The sequence below is a fragment of the Haliotis rufescens genome, unplaced genomic scaffold, assembly GCF_023055435.1.
Source record: "Haliotis rufescens isolate VD_foot unplaced genomic scaffold, xgHalRufe1.0.p SCAF_45, whole genome shotgun sequence".
NCBI lineage: Eukaryota > Metazoa > Mollusca > Gastropoda > Lepetellida > Haliotidae > Haliotis > Haliotis rufescens.
In genome coordinates, this window is record NW_025964168.1 from 1959489 (window position 1) to 1987368 (window position 27880).

Sequence of the window (27880 nt, forward strand, 5' to 3'; positions counted from 1 at the left end):
TAGGTTAAACAAGTGTTCCCTCAACTGTTCCTGTTTATCACGAAATACTGTTGTTTTATTCCTCTTTCTGATCCTGTTTGTCAGAGCACAGCCAGGTACTCAAGTTCCACAAATAGTATCAGGTAAACAGTTTACACAAACAACACGTCTTTTTCTTCATAAAAGGTGTCTGTGTAAATCTTGAGCCACCTGCAATTTGAGCAGCACCAATGCACAAGGTGTATTGTTTGATTAAGCCTACACTGTTTCCCAGATTATTATCATTTGCAGAAGCCCAAGGTCATAATTATTTGCAGAAGCCCAAGGTCACTAACAGACCGACAAGGTGTGAGTGAGTGAGTGAGTATGGTTTTACGCCGCTTTTAGCAATATCACAGCAGGGGACAGCGGAAAATGGGCTTCACACATTGTGTCCCATGTGGGAAATTGAACCCGGGTCTTCAGCGAGACGAGCCAACGCTTTAACCACTAGGCTACCCCACCGCCCTAGACCAACAAGGAATAAACAAGGGCTTCTGCAAACAATAAGGCCTCGAATTCAAGAATAGCCTAGATCAAAATGGGGGTGGATTGGGGTTGGTGAGATAACCCTTTTTTACCTCAATTGACAAGCAGACAGGGGAGCAATGGGCCCAGCAATTTGTTGTGCAGGGTTGTGTCCCTTAGCCATGCAAGGATCTGCAAACAATGGGTTAAAAATCCCCATTTGGAACGATTGTGATCATTGGTATGTTAGTACTATATTTATACTCCTGGGCATCTCATGCATGGTTTGACCTATGAAGATCCAGGTTAGAATTGGATATTCAGCAACCTATGCTTGTTGCAAGAGGCGACTAATGAGATCGGTGGTCAGGCTTGCTGATGTGGTTGATGCATGTCGTATCCCAATTGGGTGGATCGACACTCATGATGTCAATCACTGGATTGTCTGGTTCAGACTAGATAATTTAAAGACCACCATCATGTAGCTTTACTATTGCTGATTGCGGCATTAAACAAAAAACAAATGTAAGTGGTTTAAGGCCTGTGTCAATCTTTATCTTGGCATCCACATTAAGCTGATATGCTGAAATAATGTCTCAAGCAGCTTCAACTGTCACCGCCACATGAAAAGTGCTCTATCTCTGTGCAGAGTATTTTGAGAATGATGTTCCAAGATTTCCTCCCCAAAGCAAATATTTAAATATGTGCATTACAGAATTATTAAAGTGAGTGAAAAAGATTTTATTCATTTAACCTGGATTATTGGAACACCTAGAATTCTCTGAACCCATTGTTAGTTGGGGGGCATAATGAGTTCAGTAGAAAATGTTTCAACAGCAACAAGCAGGCAAAACAATCTCTTGGCCATTCGTGTTGTATTTGTTGCAATCCGAATCCACATATTTTCATAAAAAATGGCCAAATCATAAAATGAAAAGTAGCACTGATTTTGGTTATGCCTACACCATGTACACACCACATAAACAAAAATATTTCATTTGGTGATATTCACTTTTATATATATATAAATTTCCTGCACATTCTCACAATCCTCATGTCGATTACCTGTACCTATTCTCCCAATACTGACTTTCATATCTCTCCCGCTTTTGGATGCGATCGTTTGGCCATTGCGTTTATCTACGTTGCCCAGCCACATCTATGGGGGACAACTCACCAGACACCTCCCTCTCAAATGTAACGTTGTCCGATTAACGATGTCATATCAAGTTGCGAGCGCATGTTTGACTCTCCAGAAATGACATCATGATAGAACAATCTTTTACCTTGAAATAAACCACGCTTCGTTCTTCATTGTTCTTTGTGATTTATGGTGTAGCTATCTTATATATAGAAATAAAAGACAAGCACGTCACTTTAGTATGAATTTATATCTTCAAAGAAGAAAACAGTACAAAACACACATATAGGTCACTAATAAATACAATCTGCTCAGTACACACATCTGTATGAAACACACATTCAGTATCACATGGTCAACAAAATAAACTCAACCATGGTCCTACAAAACCTTCACCTTCACATCGGGACAACATGGCATACTCAGCAGGAGTGAGTGAGTGAGTGAGTGAGTGACGCCTCATGAACAGTATTTCAGACATATCAAGGCGTGTCAGCTTGATCTGTGAGGAAAGCCAGAAGTAATGAAAGTCTTAAACATTTACCACTGTAGTGAAACCGATGAGCATGGGCATGGTGCTGACAGACCTAGATACATAATCGGGGTGAACCAGATTTGAACCCCCGATCATAGGTTTCTGGCTTGCCCGAGGGATGCGACACACCAAGGGTATAGCTGCACCTTAGTCTACTGGGCCACCTATGCCAGGAGCACAATGTACATGGAGGAGAACGGTGAGTGATTTGGGGTTAATCTGCTTGAGCAGTATTCTAGTCAGAGGTGTCAGCTTAATGTGGGAGGAAAGCCTGAGGTGATGCAGGGCATAGAAGTTTACCACTTGGGAGAAACACTTGACCAATGTATGGTTCTGACAAACCAAGAGATTCGAACAATGAATACTGGGTTCTTGAATACCTAAGGAATGCGACAATGCACAGTGTCAAGAGATTCACAACATACAGTGAAACCCTGCTGAGATTTAGAAACCTCCATCCCCAGATGCTGAGATGAGTGAGTGAGTGAGTTGCGTTTGAGCCACTTTTACATTATTCCACTCATATCATGACAGGGACACTAAGAATGGGCTTCAAATATTGTACCATGTGGGGACTTGAACCAGAGCCTTCGCCGTGACCAGTCAACGTTTTAACTACTGGGCCACCCAACCACTCTACTACAGCTTGGAGCACTTACATATATACAAAGGGAAACTTCCATATACCGATACCCTTGATTGGTAATCCAGACATGTTACTCCAAATGATTTCACGAGTACTGTCCTGAGTTCCACTGTACATTCACATAGGACAAATAATTTATGACCCATGACAAGAAAATGCGGAAGAAATGTACGAAATTGACACCATTAAAGATTCACTTATGCAACCCTTTTGAAATGATGTACTTCCATTTATTTAATAGAAAATCACTGAATGACAAAAGGTAGCCAAAATCAGGTCGCAGGGTCAGAGCTATATGCGTATATACATTAAGAGAATACAAGCCATCATTTTAGGAAACACTGAAGAAGACTAGAAGCAATGGGCAAATTCTTTTCTTCCTCTTTGCACAACTATGCTTGTCGTAAGAGGCGACTAACGGAATCGGGTGGTCAGACTCGCTGACTTGGTTGATGCATGTCATCGATCCCAATTGCGTGGATCGATCCTTATGATATAAATCACTGGATTGTCTGGTCCAGACCCGATTATTTACAGACCGCCGTCATATAGCTGGAATATTGCTGAGTGCGGCTTTAAACAACAAACCAACCAATCTCTTTACACACCTATTCTTTCATCTTCTGAACTGTGAGACTGTTATTCTACTGACACAACTTCAGCATATGCAAACCTCAACTGGCTGTCTAAGAGCTGTAATTTGATTGGTCGGAATGTTGCTCAACTTCTCTCCTGACACAGTAAGATATTTAAATGGCTGGATATTTGGAAAATGCTTCCTGCTAAGAATATGTCCAAAATGTATTCAGTTGGTAACACAAAGAATATGACTAACACATTTTTTTTAAAAGAATCTGAATTCAGGGTTTTTCGGCCAGATGAGCAAACACATTACCCACTAAGCCCTTTCTCTGCACTCTGATATATAGGACCTTTGTGTATACAATACGTTGGAGGACTTAGAACGGGTGAAAGGTGAACGACAACCAATAAGTTTTCCCAATCTTACTATCCATTGGGACAACATCAGCAATACAAACGATTTTCTGTAAAACATATAAACACTAATAGAGAAAAACACCTAGAATACCTTCATCCAAAGAGTGACTGGTTGTGTGAGTGAGAAAATATTTACCCCATTTTAGTAATAGTGCAATTTGGGGGGGGCTCAGGACATCAAGACTAGAAAGGCATATCATATGTATGGAATCATAAGCTGGAGTGAGTGAGTGAGTTGGGTTTAACGCCGCTTTTAACAGTATTCCAGTTATATCACGGCGTGTCAGCTTAATGTGGGAGGAAAGCCCAAAGTGATGCAGGTCTCAGACGTTTACCACTTCGGTGAAACCCACGAGCACGGGTATGGTGCTGACAAACCTAGAAACTTAATTGGGGCGAACCGGGATTCGAACCCACAATCATAGGTTTCTGGCGTGCCCAAGGGACGCAACTCTGCACAGCGAATCACGGCACCTTAGACGACTGGGCCCCCCATGCCCCCCTCATAAGATGGAGGACAAACCAGTAGCCTACAACTGAACAAAATATTAATCGGATTATCTGATTTCATTAATTCACACGTTTTCCTTCACTTACCTCAATAAGTGAGTGAGTTGGGTTTAAACACCACTTTGAACAGTATTTCAGTTATATCACGGCATGTCAGTTTGATGTGGGAGGAAAGCCCGAAGTGATGCAGGTCTCAGACGTTTACCACTTTGTGAAACCCTTGATGTACGGTGCTGACTCACCTAGAAACATAACCTGGGTGAACTGGGATTTGACCCACACTTCAGTAAGTAACACCTCATACGGAAACAGATGACAAAAAAGCAACCGCTGTGTTATTGTTTATATTTTGGTCAAAACTTTCATTTCACAATTGTTTAGGAAGTCGACCTCATATCATGGCTCTCATCATTCTTATTTGTCTTATGTTGCATGCCTCTTGGCATATTGGCCACGAACAACTGTAACACAAAAAAGTAAACTGGTCCTGCCTAATAATAAAAAGAAAAAATATAAAGAATTCAAACATTTTGAAACGATGAGATCGATAATTGCTTCAAGCTAGCAAGCAATGTTTCATCTGTGATGAAATTTGACAACAAAACATTTCACACAAAGGCAACACTTTTCAAAATAAATTGGTTTATGGATCACTTAACCAAAAAAACCCTAAGCAGAAAAAAATAAATGTTTTTAATTCAGCCAAAACAATACAAATTGCATAAAAAACATTGAACTGCACGACAGAGATGACTGCCTCAGAAACATTGCATTCATGACAACATAATGGGAAAACCTTAGAAAAAAGAAAGAAAAAAGTCACAGTACATATATTATGCATCCCCCCACCAAATCCGTAAACCAATTAACATGAAAAGTGTGACCTTAACATCTACTATAATACAAAACATCATGTCTCACTTCATTGTCATAGATAACCTTATGTTGTCAACAAACTTTACAATTCAACAATAACAGTAACAAATTGTATCACAAGATATTGTACTGTGTACAGGAGGTTTTCGGTCAAGGAGTACAACTAGGGGTGTTTGCAAGAAACACCAGAAACAGAAGTAGCACCTCCACTGCTATATCAGTGTTAGAAATTGGCACTAGTCCTGTAGTCCTTGCCAAACTCCCCAATAGTTAAGGTATCCTAAGGACTAGTAGAAATTTGCCACTTTAAGGGTTTTGCTATATGTCTTCATTATAAGGACTAAAAATGTTAGTTTCTCCCGCTGTATTTCCCCAAAGCTTCTAAACTAACAAAATACTATCCTATACGTCCAGTCCAAAAACATTACTTCCAGACATTGACGTCTTTAAAGAGAACTTCGCAAGATCCCATAATTACCTCAACATCAGCATTGTAGAAGCAACAGTACCGTAATGACCGCAGATAAGCTGGACTTTGAGGACAAGAAAAAAGATTCTGTAGAAAGGGGTCAGCCAATGTAAGGGTTAGACTTTCATGAAACTATTTTTCGGTTGGTCAAAAACTACATCGGATCGCTTCGGCTGAACGAACAAGAGTGATACAACTATGTTTCACAATTACCACTATGATGACCTTGACCTTTGGTAGACTAAGCACCAACACTAGCGAGTGATTTTGGTTTAACACCGCTTTCGACAGTATTCCAGTTATATCAATGCGTGTCATCTTAGTGTGGGAGGTGATGAAGTGATGAAGTAATGCAGGTCTGAGACGTCTACCACTTGAAACTATATGTGAAAATTCATATATTCAACCTTGTATTAGTTGTAAGTGAGTGAGTGAGTTGGGTTTAACGCCGCTTTTAACAGTATTCCAGTTATATCGCGGCATGTCAGCTTGATGTGGGAGGAAAACCCAAAATGTTGTCGGTCATATACATTTACCACTTCGGTGAAACCCACGAGCACAGATATGGTGCTGACAAACCAAAAAACATAATCGGGGGAAACCGGGATTTGAACCCACAATCATAGGTTTCTGGTGTGCCCAAAGGACGCAACTCTTCACAGCGAACCATGGCGCCTTAGACGACTGGGCCACCCATGCCCCCGCACCAACATTAGATGTGGTAGCATTTGTAAAGATACGTGTAAACACAGAGTTTCATGGCTGATGAGTTAACCACGGCTCAGAAACTGACTTATATGACCTTAATGATAACCTTGACTTATTTTGACCTCAACCTTTTCAAAGCAAGGCCCCATCCTAGAGATGGTAAATGATAAATGCATAACTATGTTCTGAGTATAACCACAAACTTTTCTGTGAGATTTCTCTTTCTTGTTACCTTGACCTTTCACATTTTCAAGACATATGCCAAATGAATTCCCCATGGCTATTTGAGATAAGTCCACAGAAGAATAATACCTAAATGTCAATAATCTTTGTGTAGTGAGTAGAAAAATTCAGATGGTAGCAGCGGTGGTCAAAGTCCAACAAAGCTGTAAATCAGTCGTGTTTCAAGGGGCTACTAACAATCATCACAATTTAATCCCTAGCATGCTGACTCCGTGTGAAAGAGTGCAAACAGGATCAAAGTACAACATCTATTGAATTAACAGTTGATAAAAAACATTTATAAATGTCTGTAGAAGCACATTGAGACAAGGTTCTCAAAAAACAATAAATTAGTTGCATTCATTTTAGTCGCTTGAAAATGGACAAAACAAGTTTGGATATTCACATGTTTAGTGACATAAGCAAGCGAGTGTGTAAATATTACCTGACGCGTCATCAGCTTCTTGCAACTATTCATGGCGAGTTTCACGATATATTTATAGTACTTTGTAAATGCAACATATTTCACCATCAAAAGGTTCCATAATTTCTTTAAAAAACTTAGTGTTGAATTGATATAAATGCATCAGGAGAGCCATAACTTATAAAATTTGTGCGGAAATTTAAGCAACATTCCTCATTCTGGAGTTGAGATGATGATGCTATGGACGCAGTCACTTCCATCTGTGTTTTGGGGCTGCTTGTGTCAAACCAGGGTTTACAGCTTGTTCCCCCATTTGCCTTTCCTTTCACAAAGGTGCAAATAGTCTAACAAAACCAAGAGGCTGAATTCCTGCATATTAATATTTGATTAAAAAACTGTTAATGTCTTTCAGCCACAGCACCCGATTGTGCAAGTTTGTCACGTGTAGTCTCACACCTGTACAACAGCCATCACAGACTTACATGAAGAAACAAGAGAACGTGAACATTTTACACATTGTAAGGTCCAAATGGAGAGTACATTGTATGAAGTCAAAGCTACTGTTCCTGGAGAGGAGAAAGATGATATTTCAATGACTTGTAAATGTGCATTTCAATGGATGAAGCCATATTTAACCAAAGATTGTCATTAGCCTTGAGACTATTAATCTGTCATTTAGAAACAGTGTACCCACGGTAGAGCAGCTCGCCTGTATTCAGTGCTATAACATTTACATATTGATAGTGATTAGACAAACTGGATAGACAGTCACTGTTTTACAAAGTGACTGTCTTGTCAGACTTTCACATATAGTTGTTAACAATCAGATATATGTGAAAATTCCCTATAATCACCCTTGTGTTAGTTGTAAGTGAGTGTGAGTTGGGTTTAACGTCGCTTTTAACAGTATTCCAGTTATATCACGGTGTGTCAGCTTGATGTGGGAAAAAAGCCCGAAGTGATGTAGGTCTTAGACATTTACCACTCTGGTGAAACCCACGAGCACAGATATGGTGCTGACAAACCTAGAAACATAATCAGGATTCATATACAGGATTCATGGGTGTCGGAGAAAGCATGTGAAGTATTGACGATGCTCATCATCAGTGTCTGAAATAGCTGCCTGCCCGCTAGCCAAATGCCTGTGACTTTGAAATTGGGCTAGGAACATTTCCGTAAAGCTGGTCCAACTTCCAGTTGAAACTTCTAGTCAATACCTATTTATTTCTACAAATAATCAAAAGTCTAAGTCTGTTGTCATTTTGTAGTTTATCAGAAGCGTTTTGGACTACTAAAATATGATGAGGGCTGGCAACAGTGTTAACAAGACCTCCAGCCAATGAACTTTGGAAATTAATTTATGCACTGCAGTCATCATGACATTCTAGTGGGCAATGGTACATTAGACATATCGAGTTACTTAAATGAGGATCAGTATAGGTTCTCATGTTGTTAGCCAGTCAGGCACAGACTATGTCGTCTGAATAAGGCCGTGATATACATTTGTAGCTACAATTGTTCTCTGTGGCATAAAACAACACTCACTCACTCACACAACCATAGCTGGACAAAAATGAAATTCTTCAGATAGCTCTAATAGTCCTGACAAAGGTAACTACATGTATTACTAAAAAATCCCTCACTCACTCAGTCAGCCCGATGTGGTAAATTAAACTCAACTGGTAAAGCATAAAGACACATGACAAATGATCTGAATAAATATGGCATTTATCCATGATGGAAGATGTGTGATGTTATAAATAATTGTGATTGAATGCTCTCAGTCCACAGCATCCATGTCTGTGTAACCGAGGTCCCTATAGGTTGTCCGATTGTCCTGGTTGTCTCCCCTTATTTCTCCAGCCTCATCACTGTCACTGGACCCCTTCTCCAACAAGTTCTGAGAATGTTTGGTGGCGCCGTCGGCAGTGGCTGACAGTTTGACATTTGAGTCTGTGATAAGTTTGGTTTGTTCAGTGTTTTGTTCCTCCTCGGACGACTCACTTGACGGAGGTGGAAGGATTGGTTCATTTGTTCGTTGTCGGTAAAACAGGAGATAGGCGGCTCTGGTGACTACGTTCTTCTCATTGCTGATTGATGACACTCGACTGTCATCACACAGACGCCAATCTGAAGAGACGAACAAAAATACTCTCAAATAAATTAACAAGGTATCGAAACATCATCTTGGGTAACGTGTATAGTGGTATTGTATTGTCCACAGCAACAAACACTTTTGAGATAACACAAGAGTCAGTGAGTGAGTTGGGTTTAAACTAGGGCTGGGACGGGTAACTCAGGTACCCGGGTCGGGTGGGTACTGAGAAGGACCCGGGTACCCACAAGGCTACCTGGACCCGTGGTTAGGCATGCGATATATTGTTTAGTGAAAATAATTATATTTGGTTACACTAAAGTCACTAATGTTTCCATTTCTTTCTGACTATGCACCCATTCCTTCTGATTTTCCATATGGTTAAATAAAGATATAACTTAATTCAACTTCAGTGTATGAATGACCAGATTGTTTAATACATGTATCTAAATACGTTTTGCCAGGGCTAAGCTAAAAATGTTCCCAATCGGACATTTTGAGAAATCTCCTGAGACCTACAGTGGGCACCCGGGTAGGGTCGGGTAATAGGGTGGTGGGTTCCCGGGTAGTAAATTTGGACTCGTCCCAGCCCTAGTTTAAACCCACCTTGAACAGTATTCCAGTGTCAGTTAAATGTGGGAGGAAAGCCAGAAGTGATGCAGGTCTTAGACGTTTACCACTTTGGTGTAAACCACGTGCACGGGTATCGTGCTGACAAACCTATAACATAACAAGGTGAACCCAGCTTTGTACCCATAACCATAGGTTTCTTGTGTGCCCAAGGGACCAGTGTTCAAAAGAAGTGCCTGCCCGTAGGCTTGTGGCAGGTAGATCTTGAGTCTGGCCCATAGTTTCAAATATGTATGACTCCTTATGGCCTGCAGTAGATTTACATTTTGATTAATTCTGTAACAATAAGCTGCATTTTTTTAAAAGAAGGCCTGAAGAGTTTACCCAGGGCCTGAAGCCTCGAAAGTCTGTGGGTCGTGATGTCAGTTTGCAATTTTTGAAAATACAAAACTCTGCGCAGTGAACCATGGCATCAGACAACTGGGCCACCAATGCCCCCAGCACAACAAGGAAGATAAGAAAACTTTTCACATATTTTTCTTTACATCAAACTGTGTCAAGTAAATTGATAAAGATATGTTTCAGTTGTAAATACTTGATACTGTTAATATTATTCAGTATCAGCATCAGATAATGATGACAGTGATGCTCCATGGCTCCGTACCAACTTCATTCCTCAGAGGGTCAACAGTGTCGGTGCAGCGTACGTAGGAGGTGTAATGGCCGCCCAAGATGCCTCCGTGATGGTTTATGACGCCGTAGAGATCATACACAGGATGCTGCTGTGCCGAGGGCGTCTTCCCCAGGATAAACTTGGACAGGTCCAGACCTCTGAAGTAGAACACAAACAGGCTTAGCTGAGAGGAAAAGAAAGACAGTGAGAGAGAAAGAGAAAGTGAGAGATATAGTGAGTGACAGTGGGAGATAAAGTGAGAGAAAGAGGGAGACAGTGAGAGAGAAAGGGAAAGTGAGAGATAGAATAAGAGACAGTGGGAGATATAGTGAGAGAGAAAGAGGGAGACAGTGAGAGAGAAAGAGAAAGTGAGAGATAGAATAAGAGACAGTGGGAGATAAAGTGATAGAGAAAGAGGGAGACAGTGAGAGAGAAAGGGAAAGTGAGAGATAGAATAAGAGACAGTGGGAGATATAGTGAGAGAGAAAGAGGGAGACAGTGAGAGAGAAAGAGAAAGTGAGAGATATAGTGAGAAACAGTGGGAGATAAAGTGAGAGAGAAAGAGGGAGACAGTGAGAGAGAAAGAGAAAGTGAGAGATAGAATAAGAGACAGTGGGAGATATAGTGAGAGAGAAAGAGGAGACAGTGAGAAAGAGGGAGACAGTGAGAAAGAAAGAGAAAGTGAGAGATAGAATAAGAGACAGTGGGAGATATAGTGAGAGAGAAAGAGGGAGACAGTGAGAAAGAAAGAGAAAGTGAGAGATAGAATAAGAGACAGTGGGAGATAAAGTGATAGAGAAAGAGAAAGTGGGAGATAGAGTGAGAGAAAGTTAGAGACAGAGTGAGAGACAGTGACAGATAAAGTGAGAGAGAAAAGGATCTTGTGCCAAGCTTGTAAAAGTGTCATACCATACTAGCTGTAAATATGCTAAACTTTCTTTTGAGTAGTATATGTGGGAGGGTGAATGTACGTCAGCAATATTCCAGTTATATCACGATAATGAAATACAGATTAGACAAACTACTGGTTCATATACCATGAGAAACCATTAACAATGACAATCAGCTGTCACACATTGCTAGTCTTCATGTTAGTTGTCTCAAAGAAAATGTATTCCACTAATGGCCTAAGTGACAACTGTTGGCAAAGCTTAGGACTGACTGACATTGCTGCTCTGTTTACAGCCATATTTTCTAGTGGTCTACATGTCATACGATTATCTCCCTTTGATTTCCACACACTAATATTTCTGGTTTGGTTTGATGCTTGAAGTTCATTAATACTCTTGGATTCCATATATACTTGTTGTGTATGCGAACAACTACTGGGAAAGCAGACCTGAGCATTGACTAACATTGTTGCTGTATAATATTTTCGGCCATATATACTTGTGGTCTACATGTTATCTGGTTATACGATTATCTCCCTTTGCATTCAACACAAAAATATTTCTGGTTTGGTTTGATGCTTGAGGTTCGTTAGTACTCTTGGATTCCATGTATACTTGGTGTGTATGTATATAGATTTGATAAGACTGTGATGTAATTGTATGACGTAGTGTGGCAGATAGTTTTCTAGGTAATGGGTTCAAGATGGTGTGTTCCTGAGGGCTGAGCCCATTGTAATGTGTCAGTATCTTATTGTCAGTTGATCTGTTGATTGTAAATATTAGTGGAATAAATGTACAGACAATTGTATCCTGTGTTCTAATTTCTTCACTGGCAAGCACTTGCTAAATGTTAACCATGATTGACAAGGAAAGTCTAAGGCAATTATCAATGGAGAGAGATCTTGTCTTGCGGCTTGATAACCAATCACAAATAAAGAGATTTCCAGCAGTACCTTGTAGGAAATTCCACCATTTTGTCGATCTTGTCCCGAAAGATGAAGTTTCTAAAGGAGAACCTCTTCAGCTGGATAATAAGCAGATGTGGGAGCCGCCATATTGACATCTGCTTCGTTGCTTCCTGGTGCTTCTTGCATTGTGGGCAGTACCTGCACAACAAAGTACATACACTACATAGCAACATTTAGGGCTGGGACGGGCAACTCGGGTACCCGGGTCGGGTGGGTACTGAGTAGGACCCGGGTACCTTAAGGACTACCCGGACCCGTGGTTAGTCAGGTGATATATTGTCTGATGACTAAAATTATCTGGAACTCTATGGTTACACTACAAGTCATTAATGTTCGCTTTTCTTTCTGACTATGCACCCATTCCTTCTGACTTTTCATATGGTTGAATAAACATATAACTGAAGTCAACTTCAGTGTATGCATGACCAGGTTGTTTAATATATGTATCTAAATACGTTTTGCCAGGGCTATGCTAAAAAATATCCCAATCGGAAATTTTGAGACATCTCCTGAGACCTAGAGTGGGTATCCGGGTAGGATAGGGTAGGGTAAGAGGGGGGCGAGTACCCGGGTAGTAAATTTGGACTCGTCCCAGCTCTAGCAACATTGGTTTGTATTGTTTCTTGACTCACAAAGTGTGTTTGTTGTTGACAGTATTCCAGCCTACAAGATGGTGGTCTGTGATCCCCAGACCCCCAGACCCCCATCCCTCTTTGAAAAGTAAATGTAGTATGTTGTAGAATGTAAAATTATCTGAGACAGAATTCTGATATTTTGGATCCGCCTTGGACCAGACAAACCAGTGATTGATATTGTAACCAACAATCCAGGCCGTTGGGGTAAGATAAACGCAATCAATCAAATCACTGAGTTTGACCACCCAATCCTCTTATGACAAGCATGGCTTTTTGGGGACCTGCTTGAACCCAGAAACCCCATGCAGCATGTCTTGATAGGATAGGGTACTATTGTTGAGCAAACTAGTTGGACTTAACCATTGGAGTCCACTGATGAACTACAAACTTGGTGGCGTGTGTGCATGCGTGCGTGCGTGCGTGCGTACGTGCGGGCGTTGCTGATTTTATAGTGCTGGCCCACTGAGATACCATGCCGCCACTTAACATGAATCATCCACACAGACACAGTGTACTGACTCCGAGCCGACCAGTCCTTGTTAAAGACCCTTAATGCCGAGCGTCAGATAGGGTAACAACAAGTACTATCATTTAACGTCTTTTGGTATGACGCGGCCGGGGATCAAACCACGACCTTCCTCTCTCCAGGCAGACGCTCTACCACTAGACCACGGAGGTTGTGTGGACTTGTCATGACCCTTCCTCTTAACCCGCCATGTAAACTTCCCATTAGGCATGTTAGATGGCAATGCTCCGACTTTAAGAAGTAAACAGAGAAATTATCAGGTGTCCTATAACATCATCTGTAACTTTGCTACCTACCAGGCTTCGTCTCGGCTGAGCATCTCGGGCTCGGTGAACACCTCCAGACACTGGTCCAGTGTGATATTGGAGTAGTCTGGAATATAACAGTTGAAATGTGAAGATAATTCATAGCTGTTCTGAAGAAGTAGTTTGATCAGAAAACGTGAGCAAAAAGCCAATAAGGATATGCAAATATGTCATCATCATACACATCTTGAAACAAAAGCATGACTCTCACCATCAGATTGTGCCGTCTGCATGCTTTCATCATCATCCGCATCCTGAAAAGGGCAGAAGAACACTGTGAGTTCCTTTGTCAACATCAGTCAGCATGCATCATCAAGGATTTATCTAGATGTGCTCAGAGGCCATTATTCAGATCCAAGTCTGCAGCAATTATCAGTAAAAAATCCCCAAATTACCAAATTTCCCAATTCATGTTTTACGGTAATGTAGAAGAGACTTGTATTCACTGACCAATTTGAGCCAATATCCCAGTTTTTCCCCAAAAGCCTGTTCCCTGGAATCCTTGGTCATTTTCTAAATTCAACAGATGCCTAAGAATGACAGCCCTAATCTAATAACAGCATATAATCCAAGGACCACTATGGAGATCATAATGGCGTTAACTCACCAACTCCTTAGACTGGACCAACACATAGGACGCAAGCTTGTCACTGTTTCTCCAGTCCATGGATAGAAATCGCCGGCTCGTCAAGTCTAGGGGTACCTCTCCCTTATCTTCTAGTCTCTCCCCATCAGGGCCCCTCAGTCCTTCCCCGTCGTTATTGACCGGCTTGATGTGGAACAACGGCATGGCCCTCTCGGACTCCTCTGTCTGGATGCCCAGGACAGGGTTGGTGGGGATCGATCTGGACGACACCTTAGCCTGATCTGGAGGGAAGATCTCGTCGGCTTGTCCCGAACTACCCACAGTGAAGTTCCTTGACGCACTTTGATCCAAGGAGGCACTCTCCGGTATGTCATCATTACCGAAACTCTCACTCGAGGCAATGGTTGGAGGCATGTGGGTGAGGTTTTGGTCCATGTCCAGTGATGTGGCGCTCCCTGCTAATGCTGTGGTGCTGCTGCTCTCAATGCCAGTGTCACAGTCGTCATCCAAGGCCTGCTCAGCATCTGCTGTGAGTGTGTGAGTGCTGGCTGATGATGATTGACTGTCAAGGCTGTTGAGGCTGCCACTTGATTGGCTGCTGGAGGAGGAGCTGAGGTTGGAGGTGGAGGGATGGCTGGACAGCTTGGTGGGCGGCACGGCCTGCACAGGGGGCTGGAAGACATCCACGGAGTACCTGGCACAGACAACATTAGATTGGGTGAGAATACAATGGCAGCTTGGTGGGCGGCACGGCCTGCACAGGGGGCTGGAAGACATCCATGGAGTACCTGGTACAGACAACATTAGATCGGGTGAGAATACAATGGCAGCTTGGTGGGCGGCACGGCCTGCACAGGGGGCTGGAAGACATCCACGGAGTACCTGGCACAGACAACATTAGATCGGGTGAGAATACAATGGCAGCTTGGTGGGCGGCACGGCCTGCACAGGGGGCTGGAAGACATCCACGGAGTACCTGGCACAGACAACATTAGATCGGGTGAGAATACAATGGCAGCTTGGTGGGCGGCACTGCCTGCACAGGGGGCTGGAAGACATCCACGGAGTACCTGGCACAGACAACATTAGATCGGGTGAGAATACAATGGCAGCTTGGTGGGCGGCACTGCCTGCACAGGGGGCTGGAAGACATCCACGGAGTACCTGGCACAGACAACATTAGATCGGGTGAGAATACAATGGCAGCTTGGTGGGCGGCACTGCCTGCACAGGGGGCTGGAAGACATCCACGGAGTACCTGGCACAGACAACATTAGATCGGGTGAGAATACAATGGCAGCTTGGTGGGCGGCATGGCCTGCACAGGGGGCTGGAAGACATCCACGGAGTACCTGGCACAGACAACATTAGATCGGGTGAGAATACAATGACAGCTTGGTGGGCGGCATGGCCTGCACAGGGGGCTGGAAGACATCCATGGAGTACCTGGCACAGACAACATTAGATCGGGTGAGAATACAATGACAGCTTGGTGGGCGGCATGGCCTGCACAGGGGGCTGGAAGACATCCATGGAGTACCTGGTACAGACATTAGAGCAGGTGACGATACAATGACAGCTTGGTGGGTACATTTGTTGCTCTGGACCAATATCACAAAAAGATAATGTGCAAATAATGATCTTATGACAGAGGTCCACAATGTGAGTACAGCTTTTTTGAAGAAAAAAAAAGAGGAGCATTTTGAGATTTGGCAACTTGTATTCAGTAATCATGTAATTTTGTTGAAAATATATCACAACATGAGGAGTGAGTGAGTATGGTTTTATGATGCTTTTAGCAATATTCTAGCAATATCACGGCGGGGGACATCAGAAAATCGGCTTCACCCATAGTACCCATGTCGGGAATCGAACCCAGGTCTTCAGCATGACGAGCGAACGCTTTAACCACTAGGCTACCCGACCGCCCCCACTACACGAGGAAGTCATGGTGGTGTTCAACTTTACTTCAGCATACTTGGTCCACCACAAAACGTCTAGATTCAAGAATTTTCACTCTGGTTCCGTGTATGCAGACTGACCTTGAGTATGCTTCCATGAGTTTCCCGAGCCGTGAGAAGGTCGCCCGAGATTCTGGTATACTGACGATGAAGGGGCAGCCTACAGGCTCCGGGATCACACTGCAGCTTGACTTGTGCACTTGCCAGTGAGATCGCTGGCAGGCCCTGAACAAACAGATAGTGTTCTCTGTCAATACACACAGAAAACAGGATTTATGAAAGAACAAGTTATAGTCAAAAGCCAAAGGAGTGAGTGAGTGAGTGAGTGAGTGAGTGAGTGTGACAGTGTGAGAGTGAGTGAGTGAGTGAGTGAGTGAGAGAGTGAGTGTGAGAGTGAGTGAGTGAGTGAGTGAGTGAGTGAGTGAGTGAGTGAGTGGTTTAACGCCATTTTTAGCAATATTGCAGCAATGACATGTCTGGGGGGAAACAAAAGGACAAACAGATCATACGCTATTATCCAGCTCCATAAAAGGATAAAAAGCAACTTGACACATGTCCATACTCGGTGTAGGAATTAGTTGCCAAAGTTCACTGGCCAGGAGGCCTTATTAACAAAAATAATTGCCAGCCCTCATCACTCAGCAAAATTCCAGCTATATGACGGTGGTCAGTAAATCATTGAGCTAGGACCAGACAATCCAGTGAAATTATGAGCAACAAAACACTCCATAGTTCATCTGAATAATTCACCAAGACCACGCTATCCTTGTCTTTTTGTCTTTGACTCAGCATAGCAAATGTTAGAGCTTTGAGTTAACAAAGCATCACTGTATTTTGTTTGTTGTATGAAAGGCCACTTACTGATCACAGTATCCAACTTTGAAACACTTGGTGCACCGCTTGAGCTTGATCCCCGCTGCAGGTGGCTTCCGGCACTGAGAGCACCTCAAGGGAGCCTGGTTGGGCATCAGTGTTCTCTGAATGACATAACATAGCAAGCATTAGCACACTCATAGTCAGTGAGTCATCACTAGTCCTTCTACTCATTCAGTGTCACAGGTACTTCACACATCTGTATCACAGGTACTTCACACATGCAACACCTGTATCACAGGTACTTCACACACCTGACACTCATCTGTATCACAGGTACTTCACACATCTGTATCACAGGTACTTCACACATCTGACACTCACCTGTATCACAGGTACTTCACACATATGACACCTGTATCACAGGTACTTCACACATGCAACACCTGTATCACAGGTACTTCACACATGCAACACCTGTATCATAGGTACTTCACACATGCAACACCTGTATCACAGGTACTTCACACATGCAACACCTGTATCATAGGTACTTCACACATGCAACACCTGTATCACAGGTACTTCACACATGTACTTCACACATATGACACCTGTATCACAGGTACTTCACACATGACACTCACCTGTATCACATGTACTTCACACATATGACACCTGTATCACAGGTACTTCACACATGACACTCACCTGTATCACATGTACTTCACACATATGACACCTGTATCACAGGTACTTCACACATGCAACACCTGTATCAAAGGTACTTCACACATATGTCACTCAGCTGTATCACAGGTACTTCACACATCTGACACCTGCATCACAGGTACTGTACACATGCAACACCTGTATCACAGGTACTTCACACATATGACACTCACCTGTATCACAGGTACTTCACACATACGACACCTGTATTACAGGTACTTCACACATCTGTATCACAGGTACTTCACACATGCAACACCTGTATCACAGGTACTTCACACATATGACACCTGTATCACAGGAACTTCACACATGCAACACCTGTATCACAGGTACTTCACACATCTGTATCACAGGTACTTCACACATCTGTATCACAGGTACTTCACACATGCAACACCTGTATCAAAGGTACTTCACACATATGTCACTCAGCTGTATCACAGGTACTTCACACATCTGACACCTGCATCACAGGTACTGTACACATGCAACACCTGTATCACAGGTACTTCACACATATGACACTCACCTGTATCACAGGTACTTCACACATACGACACCTGTATTACAGGTACTTCACACATCTGTATCACAGGTACTTCACACATGCAACACCTGTATCAAAGGTACTTCACACATATGTCACTCAGCTGTATCACAGGTACTTCACACATCTGACACCTGCATCACAGGTTCTGTACACATGCAACACCTGTATCACAGGTACTTCACACATATGACACTCACCTGTATCACAGGTACTTCACACATACGACACCTGTATTACAGGTACTTCACACATCTGTATCACAGGTACTTCACACATGCAACACCTGTATCACAGGTACTTCACACATATGACACCTGTATCACAGGTACTTCACACATGCAACACCTGTATCACAGGTACTTCACACATATGACACTCATCTGTATCACAGGTACTTCACACATATGACACCTGTATCACAGGTACTTCACACATGCAACACCTGTATCACAGGTACTTCACACATGCAACACCTGTATCACAGGTACTTCACACATGCAACATTTGTATCACAGGTACTTCACACATGCAACACCTGTATCACTGCTACTTCACACATCAGACACCTGTATCACAGGTACTTCACACATCTGACACCTGTATCACAGGTACTTCACACATGCAACACCTGTATCACAGGTACTTCACACATGCAACAGCTGTATCACAGGTACTTCACACATATGACACCTGTATCACAGGTACTTCACACATATGACACCTGTATCACAGGTACTTCACACATGCAACACCTGTATCACAGGTACTTCAGACATGCAACACCTGTATCACAGGTACTTCACACATATGACACCTGTATCACAGGTACTTCACACATGCAACACCTGTATCACAGGTACTTCACACATATGACACCTGTATCACAGGTACTTCACACATGCAACACCTGTATCACAGGTACTTCACAGGTACTTCACACATATGACACTCATCTGTATCACAGGTACTTCACACATATGACACCTGTATCACAGGTACTTCACACATGCAACACCTGTATCACAGGTACTTCACACATGCAACACCTGTATCACAGGTACTTCACACATGCAACACCTGTATCACAGGTACTTCACACATGCAACATTTGTATCACAGGTACTTCACACATGCAACACCTGTATCACTGCTTCTTCACACATCAGACACCTGTATCACAGGTACTTCACACATCTGACACCTGTATCACAGGTACTTCACACATGCAACACCTGTATCACAGGTACTTCACACATGCAACAGCTGTATCACAGGTACTTCACACATATGACACCTGTATCACAGGTACTTCACACATATGACACCTGTATCACAGGTACTTCACACATGCAACACCTGTATCACAGGTACTTCAGACATGCAACACCTGTATCACAGGTACTTAACACATCTGACACTCATCTGTATCACAGGTACTTCACACAGGTACTTCACACATATGACACCTGTATCACAGGTACTTCACACATGCAACACCTGTATCACAGGTACTTCACACATCCTACACTTACCTGTATCACAGGTACTTCACACACCTGACACTCACCTGTATCACAGGTACTTCACACACCTGACACTCATCTGTATCACAGGTACTTCACACATCCGACACTCACCTGTATCACAGGTACTTCATAAACGGCTTCTCCTGCCACTTCCTCTGACAATACTTCAGCACTGAAAACAGGAACATCACATGGAGGAACATGTTGCATTCCACAACTAACAAGAACAATCTTGGGATATGTGCTCAACTGGGCATATGTCCTTGTCAATTTTACAACCTGTTTTGACCTGTGACTTCTAAATCCTTCAATATCTGTCAAAGTCACAGCTAATGTAAAGATACCAGACTAAACAATAGTTATTTTAGCTTGGTCACATGACATCTACTGATGTAGTATGTTCAGAATCTGCCTGGATGTGTTTGTTATGACAGAGAGTCTATGAACCAAAATTGGTAAAAACCCATCAATAATACTATAAAAAACAAGTCAAAGAACAATTTGAATGCTGTGGGTTGCAACTACCACCAGCCATGACAGACATCTACAGTCAAAGAAAAAAAATTGATGCGCTTTAATTTCTCTTGAGTAGTATATTACAAATCTTTCATGTCTTCAGGAAAGCCACCCTCGATTATCTCCCCATTGTATTATGCTAAATACCCTGGACAGAATATCTCTTGTCCGTAAGTATTGTTTGATTGGACAGCTATATTACCACATTTTGTTGCAATCAGGTTTTAAGCAAAGCTATTGCAGCGAATGAGTCCAGGGTACTGGTCGTAACAACTTGGAGATGTAGTACCCTGAATAATCAAGGATTCAAGTCAGGCAGGACAATGGTCTTTGCATACAAACAACATATTTTATGACAGTCATCAATATTCCAGCTTCATCACTGCAGCCTGTACAGAAACTAAGGGACTCGGGACCAGACAAACCAGTGATTGACATTCTGAGCAATATCCCACAGTTAGGGTACGATGACATGCAAGTCAACAAGCCTGACCAAAAGAGTTCTGGGCCCTGTTATATCTTAGGATTACGGTGATCATAACTTCCATACTTCCCCCCCCCCCAAAAAAATTTGACAGATGATTTTTTTTGCCATATAACACAGTACTTACACAACAATGGTGTCATTGATCTGGACGCTAGACAGACTTGCGCGTCGTGTGAAAACCTTGAGAATCTTCCCCCGGTACGCCTCAAACACCCGCATCTGAAGGAAAACATAAAGGGTAAAACCTGATAATCTGTTAACAGACAGAACACTTTATATTAAGAGTGAGTGAGTATGGTTTTATGCCGCTTTTAGCAATATTCCAGCAATATCATAGCGGGGGACATTGTACCCATGTAGGGAATCGAACCTGGGTCTTCGGCGTTACGGGCTAACGCTTTAACCACTAGGCTACCTGACAGCCCCTCTTTATAATAGAAGTTAAAGTGCGAGAAAAATATCCTACATAATGCAGATTGTGCAACCTCTTAATAATAGAGTCTGACCAGATACTCAGTGATTGATATTATGAGCAAAGATCCACGCCATTGGGGTATGTTGACACAAAATCATTGTCATGACCATTCCATCAATAATAACTTGACTAAGTCGCCTCTTGGGTTGCAGTTGGCCAATTCTAACCTGGAAATCCCATGGGTACCAAATTTAATAGCCTTTTAATAGCCTCTCATGACTAGCAATCGATGCTGTGGATACATTTATCCCATGTTTAGGGTTGTGACGGGTACTCGAGTACCCGATAAAGTGTCGGGTAGCCTAGGACTCGGTTACCCGTTCAGGGGAGATAACTTGTAAGTCACTTCAAAATGGACGACAAAGCGGACAAACGTTCAAATGTTTGGGCGTATTTTGACCTTGATGACACAAAGAAAAAGACCAAATGCCGTCTCTGTGGCATATGTATCAGCTACGCAGGTAGTTCGACGAGTTCCATGAAAAAGTATCTAAGTTTTAAACACAAGAGCATTTACTTTGATATTCTGCGTCACTTGTGGTTTTAGGTAAGCCATGCAGGCATTTAATAAAAAACATAATACCTTAGAATAGATCAATAGATGTTTGATGACCTTTTTTTCACAAAAGCATTACAAACAAGTGGGACAACATTGAACTACGGGTACTCGAGTCCGGTTCGGGTATTGTCTGCCGGGTACTCGAGTTCAGTTTTCGTACCCGGTCGCAACCCTACCCATGTTCCTACGTGGATACTTGGTTTATTACTGTTGCAACAGCATGCTGAGTACATACACCTCCAAGAGCCAGTAATGCCACTGGCTCATGGGCAATTTCAATGAATCTATTGCTTGATCAATCACTTCATATATCTCTGTATATTTCTATGAACTACAATTTCATTAAAATCAGAGCTTCGTTCTCGCTACTGCTAAACAAACATGTGAGGACATCCCTTAACATGTCACATCAGAACGACCTTCCATCCAACCAATCAGAGCATTGCTTACCAGATCAGGAAAGTGACAGTTGGAATGTGTTTTCTAATCATGCAACCTTGAAAATATTAACATGGGACATTCCAAACAACAGTTACTGTCTGTATGACTGCTTCCGTCTAAATTATCCTCTATCTCTCCTTCAAAGGGATGAACAATTAAACAGAAGAGACTTTGAATATCCCTCTGGAAGTACAGCCATACAATTTAGACCATCTATTAACATGATTAGACATTCCAGAACATTTTTTTGTTCAGTTTTCCAATTTTGAATTGAGAACTTTGTCAAAATGTTGTTCAAAGCAGTCTGGAATGGAAGTTGCCAGTTTGAAACTAGTCCCTTATAACTAAAGAAAGCTGCATTCTGATTGGCTAATGTTGACTTCTCGTTATTTCATTGGTCGGTAAAAGTTTGCAAAAGGTTGATCCCGTAATGGGATGTCCTCACATGTTTGTTTAGTGGTAGCAAGAACAAAGATTTCAATTTCAATGCAATTCATGTATCAAGCACCTTATTCTGGTGGTGTTAATTAACTTTTACAACTCACATCTTTTTGTTTGACCCCTGTCTTTTTGCTGAGGTCGTCTGTGAGTTGTTCAACACGGGAGTCTTTGGGTAGGCGAACCAAGTACTGTAACAGAGAAGTGGCTTATGTACTGGCTCATCACGTTAGAAGCAGGACAATGTTTAGATAGTGTTTAATCCAACATTTGATATCTCATGTTTTGTTTTTTAATCCAAGATGCAGTTATATAACATAGCTAAACTTCCAGGCAAAAGAAAGTACACACTTATGTTATATGGTGGCAAAGAATGAAAGAAACAAGAAACGGTTCTTCGATAGTGATGCATTTCATACGGGTATCATAGTTGAGTTTTGGATCGTGTTCCGGTGACGGTTTCAGCCAAATAACACTTTGAAAACGTTTGTAATTTTTGGGTCACATTCTGGGTCAAATATATACTTCCTTTTGTCCTGCAGTTTATAAACATGAAAACATATTTTCACAAATTGTTTCGTTTTGTATGTTCGTAACGCTGCCCTCAGCAACATTCCAGCTAAATGATGGCAGTCTAAAAATAATTGAGACAAACAAGTGATTGATATTATGAGCAGCGATCCACACCGTCGGGGTACAATGACACACAATCAACCAAGTCACTGAGCTTGACCACAGGATCCATTCAGTCACCTCTTATGACAAGCATAGGCGGCTGGGGAACAATTCTAACACCATGTGGTTCCCAAATTTGTCGCCTCTTACGACTAGCAAGGGGTGTTGGGGACACATTCTACTCGAGATCACAACGGTCCTCGGATTAGGGGAGACTATCGGTATTTGTTTTAGCAGTATTGCAACAGCATGCTGAGTAAATACGACTCAGTGTTCCTGGCTAAGTTCAAAGTCACATGCCTGCAATGCCACATCTTAATACCAGCATCGATTTCTCGGGATCAATGCTAATCCTGAACCCCGAAGGTGGGTCCACACACTGTATCCCTGTCGCGAATTGATGGCGGATACTTCAACCTCTAGATGGCCCCACAGGTCCTTTCCCCCTGACCAAATCCACCTACCCGGACTGGCTTCCTTCCAAAGGGATCTTTCCACATGAATGTGATGGGCAACAGTCGACACTTTTTAGGTAGTGGAACGGACAAATACAAGAAGGGGTCAAACGTGATCGACACCTGGAAAAAAACAAAAACATGCCTTAGAACCAATCTACTTACCGTATTCGACGTAATAAGCGCCCAGGGCGCTCTCAAAATTAGAAATAGGGGGCTCTTATTAGAATATTATTTTGGTGAAAAAAAAAACAGAGTTGAAAGATAAATTTCATGGTTTATGCTGACAGCCTGAAATATTTTTCCAGAACTTAATTGCCAATAATAAAGGGTGCATATAACACATGAGAGCGTAATAGGGGAAATAAGTGGTGCGTATTATATGCCAATAGGGGTCGGAAAGGGTGCTAATTGTGATTGTTCACTAGCCAATATATCAGCAAATCTCAACGTGGGCGCTTATTACGTCGAATACGGTATGTCCTACAATGTGTTACTTTCTTTACCTTTTCACAGAGTAACTTCTTCAATTATCAGTTAATTTAAGTTAAGTTAATTTACATGAATATGGGAAATCTGTAAAATCTAAATATTTTTTACATTTGTATACTTATCCTGCATTACTCCTTAATGCATTTACTGCCTACCTTACGACAATATAGGACAGGGCATAGCGATGGTCTTGGGTGAAAGTTCTCACTTTTCGTATGGACCATCACCGCTGCCAGGTGACCTTGATGGAATATGACCTATCACATTACTGCCTGACAGCAGCGATGGTTCATATAAAAAGTGGGATCTGAGAGTGAAACAACTTTTCTCTTCACCCAAGACCATCGCTATGCGCTATCCTATATTGTCGTAAGGTAGGCAGTTAATTAATTTTTTAAACCCCCTAAATAATTCAACCTCAACAGAAAAAAAATCATTTCTGAAAAGAAAACCCTCATTGATTCATCAGTGAGTGAGTGAGTGAGTGAGTGAGTGAGTGAGTGAGTGAGTGAGTGAGTGAGTGAGTGAGTGAGTGAGTGAGTGAGTGAGTGAGTGAGTGAGTGAGTGAGTAATATCACGGCATGCCAGCTTATGAGAGAGGAAAGCCTGAAGTGATGCAGGTCTCGGACGTTTAGCACTTTGGTGAAACTAACCAGTATGGGTGTGGTGCTGACAAACCTAGAAACATAATAGGGCGAAACCAGGATCATAGGTTTCTGGCATGACTAAGGGAGGCAACTCTTCACAGTGAAATGCGGAACCTTAAATGACTGGGACATCCATGCCCCTTGGACTAACACTAAACATGTTCACCATGGTTGAGTAAATTAGCAGTTGATGTACATTCCAAAGGTGATTATTTTTTCACTTCTACAGCGATGGTCTATGAAGGAAGGAGTGCCTACCTTGCTGCATACAGGACAAATAAGTGTTGACTTGTACTGTCCTTGAAACAGGTCCACAATAGCTGAGTCGTTCCTCTTCTTGTATACATCCCAGGACTCGTTAGCAACAACCTGCAAGTTAGATGTGACAAATATAAATAAATATAAACAACTTCTACAATAGCATTGACCCTACATACATACATATATATGGTCAGAATGAATATGAAAGCTTCAATCACCAGGCCTCCCAATGTCACAGGATCAAAACATTAGGATTTGAAATCTCATTAGGGCCATTATAAAGAAAAAGCCTTTGTGTTGGGGGAACCCGCCCTACCCAAGAGGAGAAACAGACAGCAGCATGTCTGTCTGTCCATACATAAATTAGAAGATAAATACTATGTGTGTGTCTATTTCCGGGATTTTATCGAGTATTTGCATCGTGGAAATTCATCTCGAGACCCGAAAGCGTTAGCTTGAGAGGCTCGAATGAAAATTTCCAAGATGCAAATACACGATAAAATCCCGGAAATAGACACACACATAGTATTTATCGATATTGTAAACCTATTGTTTTATTTTGAAAAAACCATGCGCACTCTTTAACACCTCGTACTTACTCACCCTTTGCTTTCGCTTCCTTCGTGGAATGCAAATCATATTTTCACCCTATGACATTTGGTCATGTGACCCAAATTAGCCAATCACAACACAGAAGACACTTTCTATAGGTTTACAATAAAGACTGAATGGACTTTCTTTCAGGGATGCATGGACCGAAACAGAGATAATAATAGCATAGGTTATGGCATGTACTGTGACGAGGTGAAAGCATTACACGATGTTTGTTTGTTCATTGTTGAATGTTGCACAGATATTATGAGGAACAATCCACTCCACTATGACACACTCGATCTATTATGTCTCCTCGTAAGACTAGCATAGGTTGCTGGGAACCAACTCTCACTGGAATCCCCACGGGGGTGTCACACTATGTAGAAATACTCTACCTCGTCTGCTCTCCCATCTGAGTCCACGGTCTCTGTGTATGGCTTCTTCTTCACTCGGTTCAGGTCCTGCAAGGAAACAGACAACATGTCAAACACAGGAAGTTGGCATATCTAGAACAAGGACCCCCAGGCATAAAATCAACCATGTGCACTGCTCAGGGGGCATTTTCTGCCTGAATCAACTGATATTAAAAGTCAGTATTTTGCATCAAGCATAAAATGTCTGTTTGTTTGTTGTTTACCATCGCATTCAGCAATATTTCAGGTATACGACAGCAGCCTGTAAATAATTAGGGATTGATATTATGAGCAATGATCCACATTGTCGGGGTACGCAGACACACCATCAACCAAGTCGTGGAGCCTGACCACTTGATCCACTTGGTCGCCTCTTACAACAAGCATAGGTTGCTGGGGACCAATTCTAACACCATCAACCAAGTCGTGGAGCCTGACCACTTGATCCACTTGGTCGCCTCTTACAACAAGCATAGGTTGCTGGGGACCAATTCTAACACCATCAACCAAGTCGTGGAGCCTGACCACTTGATCCACTTGGTCGCCTCTTACGGCAAGTATAGGTTGCTGGGGACCAATTCTAACCCAGAATCAATGACCCAGATGTCAAAAGTAAGTTTTAGCAGTAAGAAACTAACTCACAGTAAGATTTTTGTTTTAAAGCAGAGTTGGGAAAAGGTGCAATATTGAGAGAGCCTTACCTCATGAAGCCCGTCAAGGAGGAACGCCATGAACTCTTGAGCATCATGTTGGGCAAAGCCTGTGAACTGACTGGCCTTCTTCGACACAATGTCCTGTAAACAAACAGTGGTTCATGAACAATGACGGGTCAAACCGAAATCTGTGTGTTTACAGATTACAGTACCAACAACTAAACATCTTGGCATTTGTCAATTACATCCAAACTGGATGGAGCAGGGGTATGGTGCTTACAACCTAGAAAAATAATCAGGTCAATCTGGGATTCGAACCCAGGATAATAGATCTCAGGTACACTTAAGGGAAAGAAATCTGCACAGCGAATTGTGGCGCCTTAGACAACTACCACTGGATCCCCATTGCACCCAATCCACACCACTTGAGTATCATATACACAGCAAGCCTGACTACAGTTTATTGTTGCTGGTCCTGTAGGTGTCTAAGGCCACGCTTATTTTATTTTTAGGATTACGGATTTTTCAGCCCAAAGTCATGGGTTGGAGGAGAAAAAAAGAAAAAAGAAAAGAAAAGCCAGATGCATTTTTCTTTAATGCAGAATGCCTCTGTCATTCTTTATGAACATATTCTGTGCTCAAAAGACCGCCATTTGTGACGATAAAGCCCCTTGCAACAATAAAAATTCTACCACTTACAACACAGACAATTGTCAAGTGAGGCTATTCATGTTCGGCTTTGAGATCAACAAGGATCGATTATGTATCTCTTTACTAGTTTACAACGGTAAATTCATGTTTTTCATTAAAGGGTGATAACAAATAAAATAAGAATCGGCGGGTCTGTAATCCGAAATATATAAAACGCCTGGCCTAACCCTAACAATCCCCACAGTGGTCCATACAATCCGTCCCTAGATATTTC

The 27880-nt window shown here is 42.2% G+C and overlaps 1 protein-coding gene across 2 annotated transcripts in view; it reads right to left on the reverse strand.

Annotated features, from left to right (window-relative positions):
* Window positions 1-6247: 6247 nt before the first annotated feature.
* LOC124145900 (ubiquitin carboxyl-terminal hydrolase 19-like) overlaps window positions 6248-27880 on the reverse strand; it is a 37640-nt gene continuing 16007 nt past the window's right edge. For both annotated transcript variants that reach the window (XM_046515856.2, XM_046515857.2), the window contains exons 12-26: window positions 27004-27096; window positions 26285-26350; window positions 25293-25403; window positions 23905-24018; window positions 22873-22956; window positions 20977-21071; window positions 19961-20021; window positions 17087-17202; window positions 16307-16450; window positions 14286-14958; window positions 13890-13932; window positions 13670-13745; window positions 12198-12350; window positions 10346-10512; window positions 6248-9146 (exon numbers count right to left, since the gene is read on the reverse strand). In XM_046515856.2, coding sequence (XP_046371812.2) covers window positions 8797-9146; window positions 10346-10512; window positions 12198-12350; window positions 13670-13745; window positions 13890-13932; window positions 14286-14958; window positions 16307-16450; window positions 17087-17202; window positions 19961-20021; window positions 20977-21071; window positions 22873-22956; window positions 23905-24018; window positions 25293-25403; window positions 26285-26350; window positions 27004-27096 — 2346 coding nt within the window. In that variant the 3' untranslated portion in view covers window positions 6248-8796. The remainder of the gene's footprint in view (window positions 9147-10345; window positions 10513-12197; window positions 12351-13669; window positions 13746-13889; window positions 13933-14285; window positions 14959-16306; window positions 16451-17086; window positions 17203-19960; window positions 20022-20976; window positions 21072-22872; window positions 22957-23904; window positions 24019-25292; window positions 25404-26284; window positions 26351-27003; window positions 27097-27880) is intronic.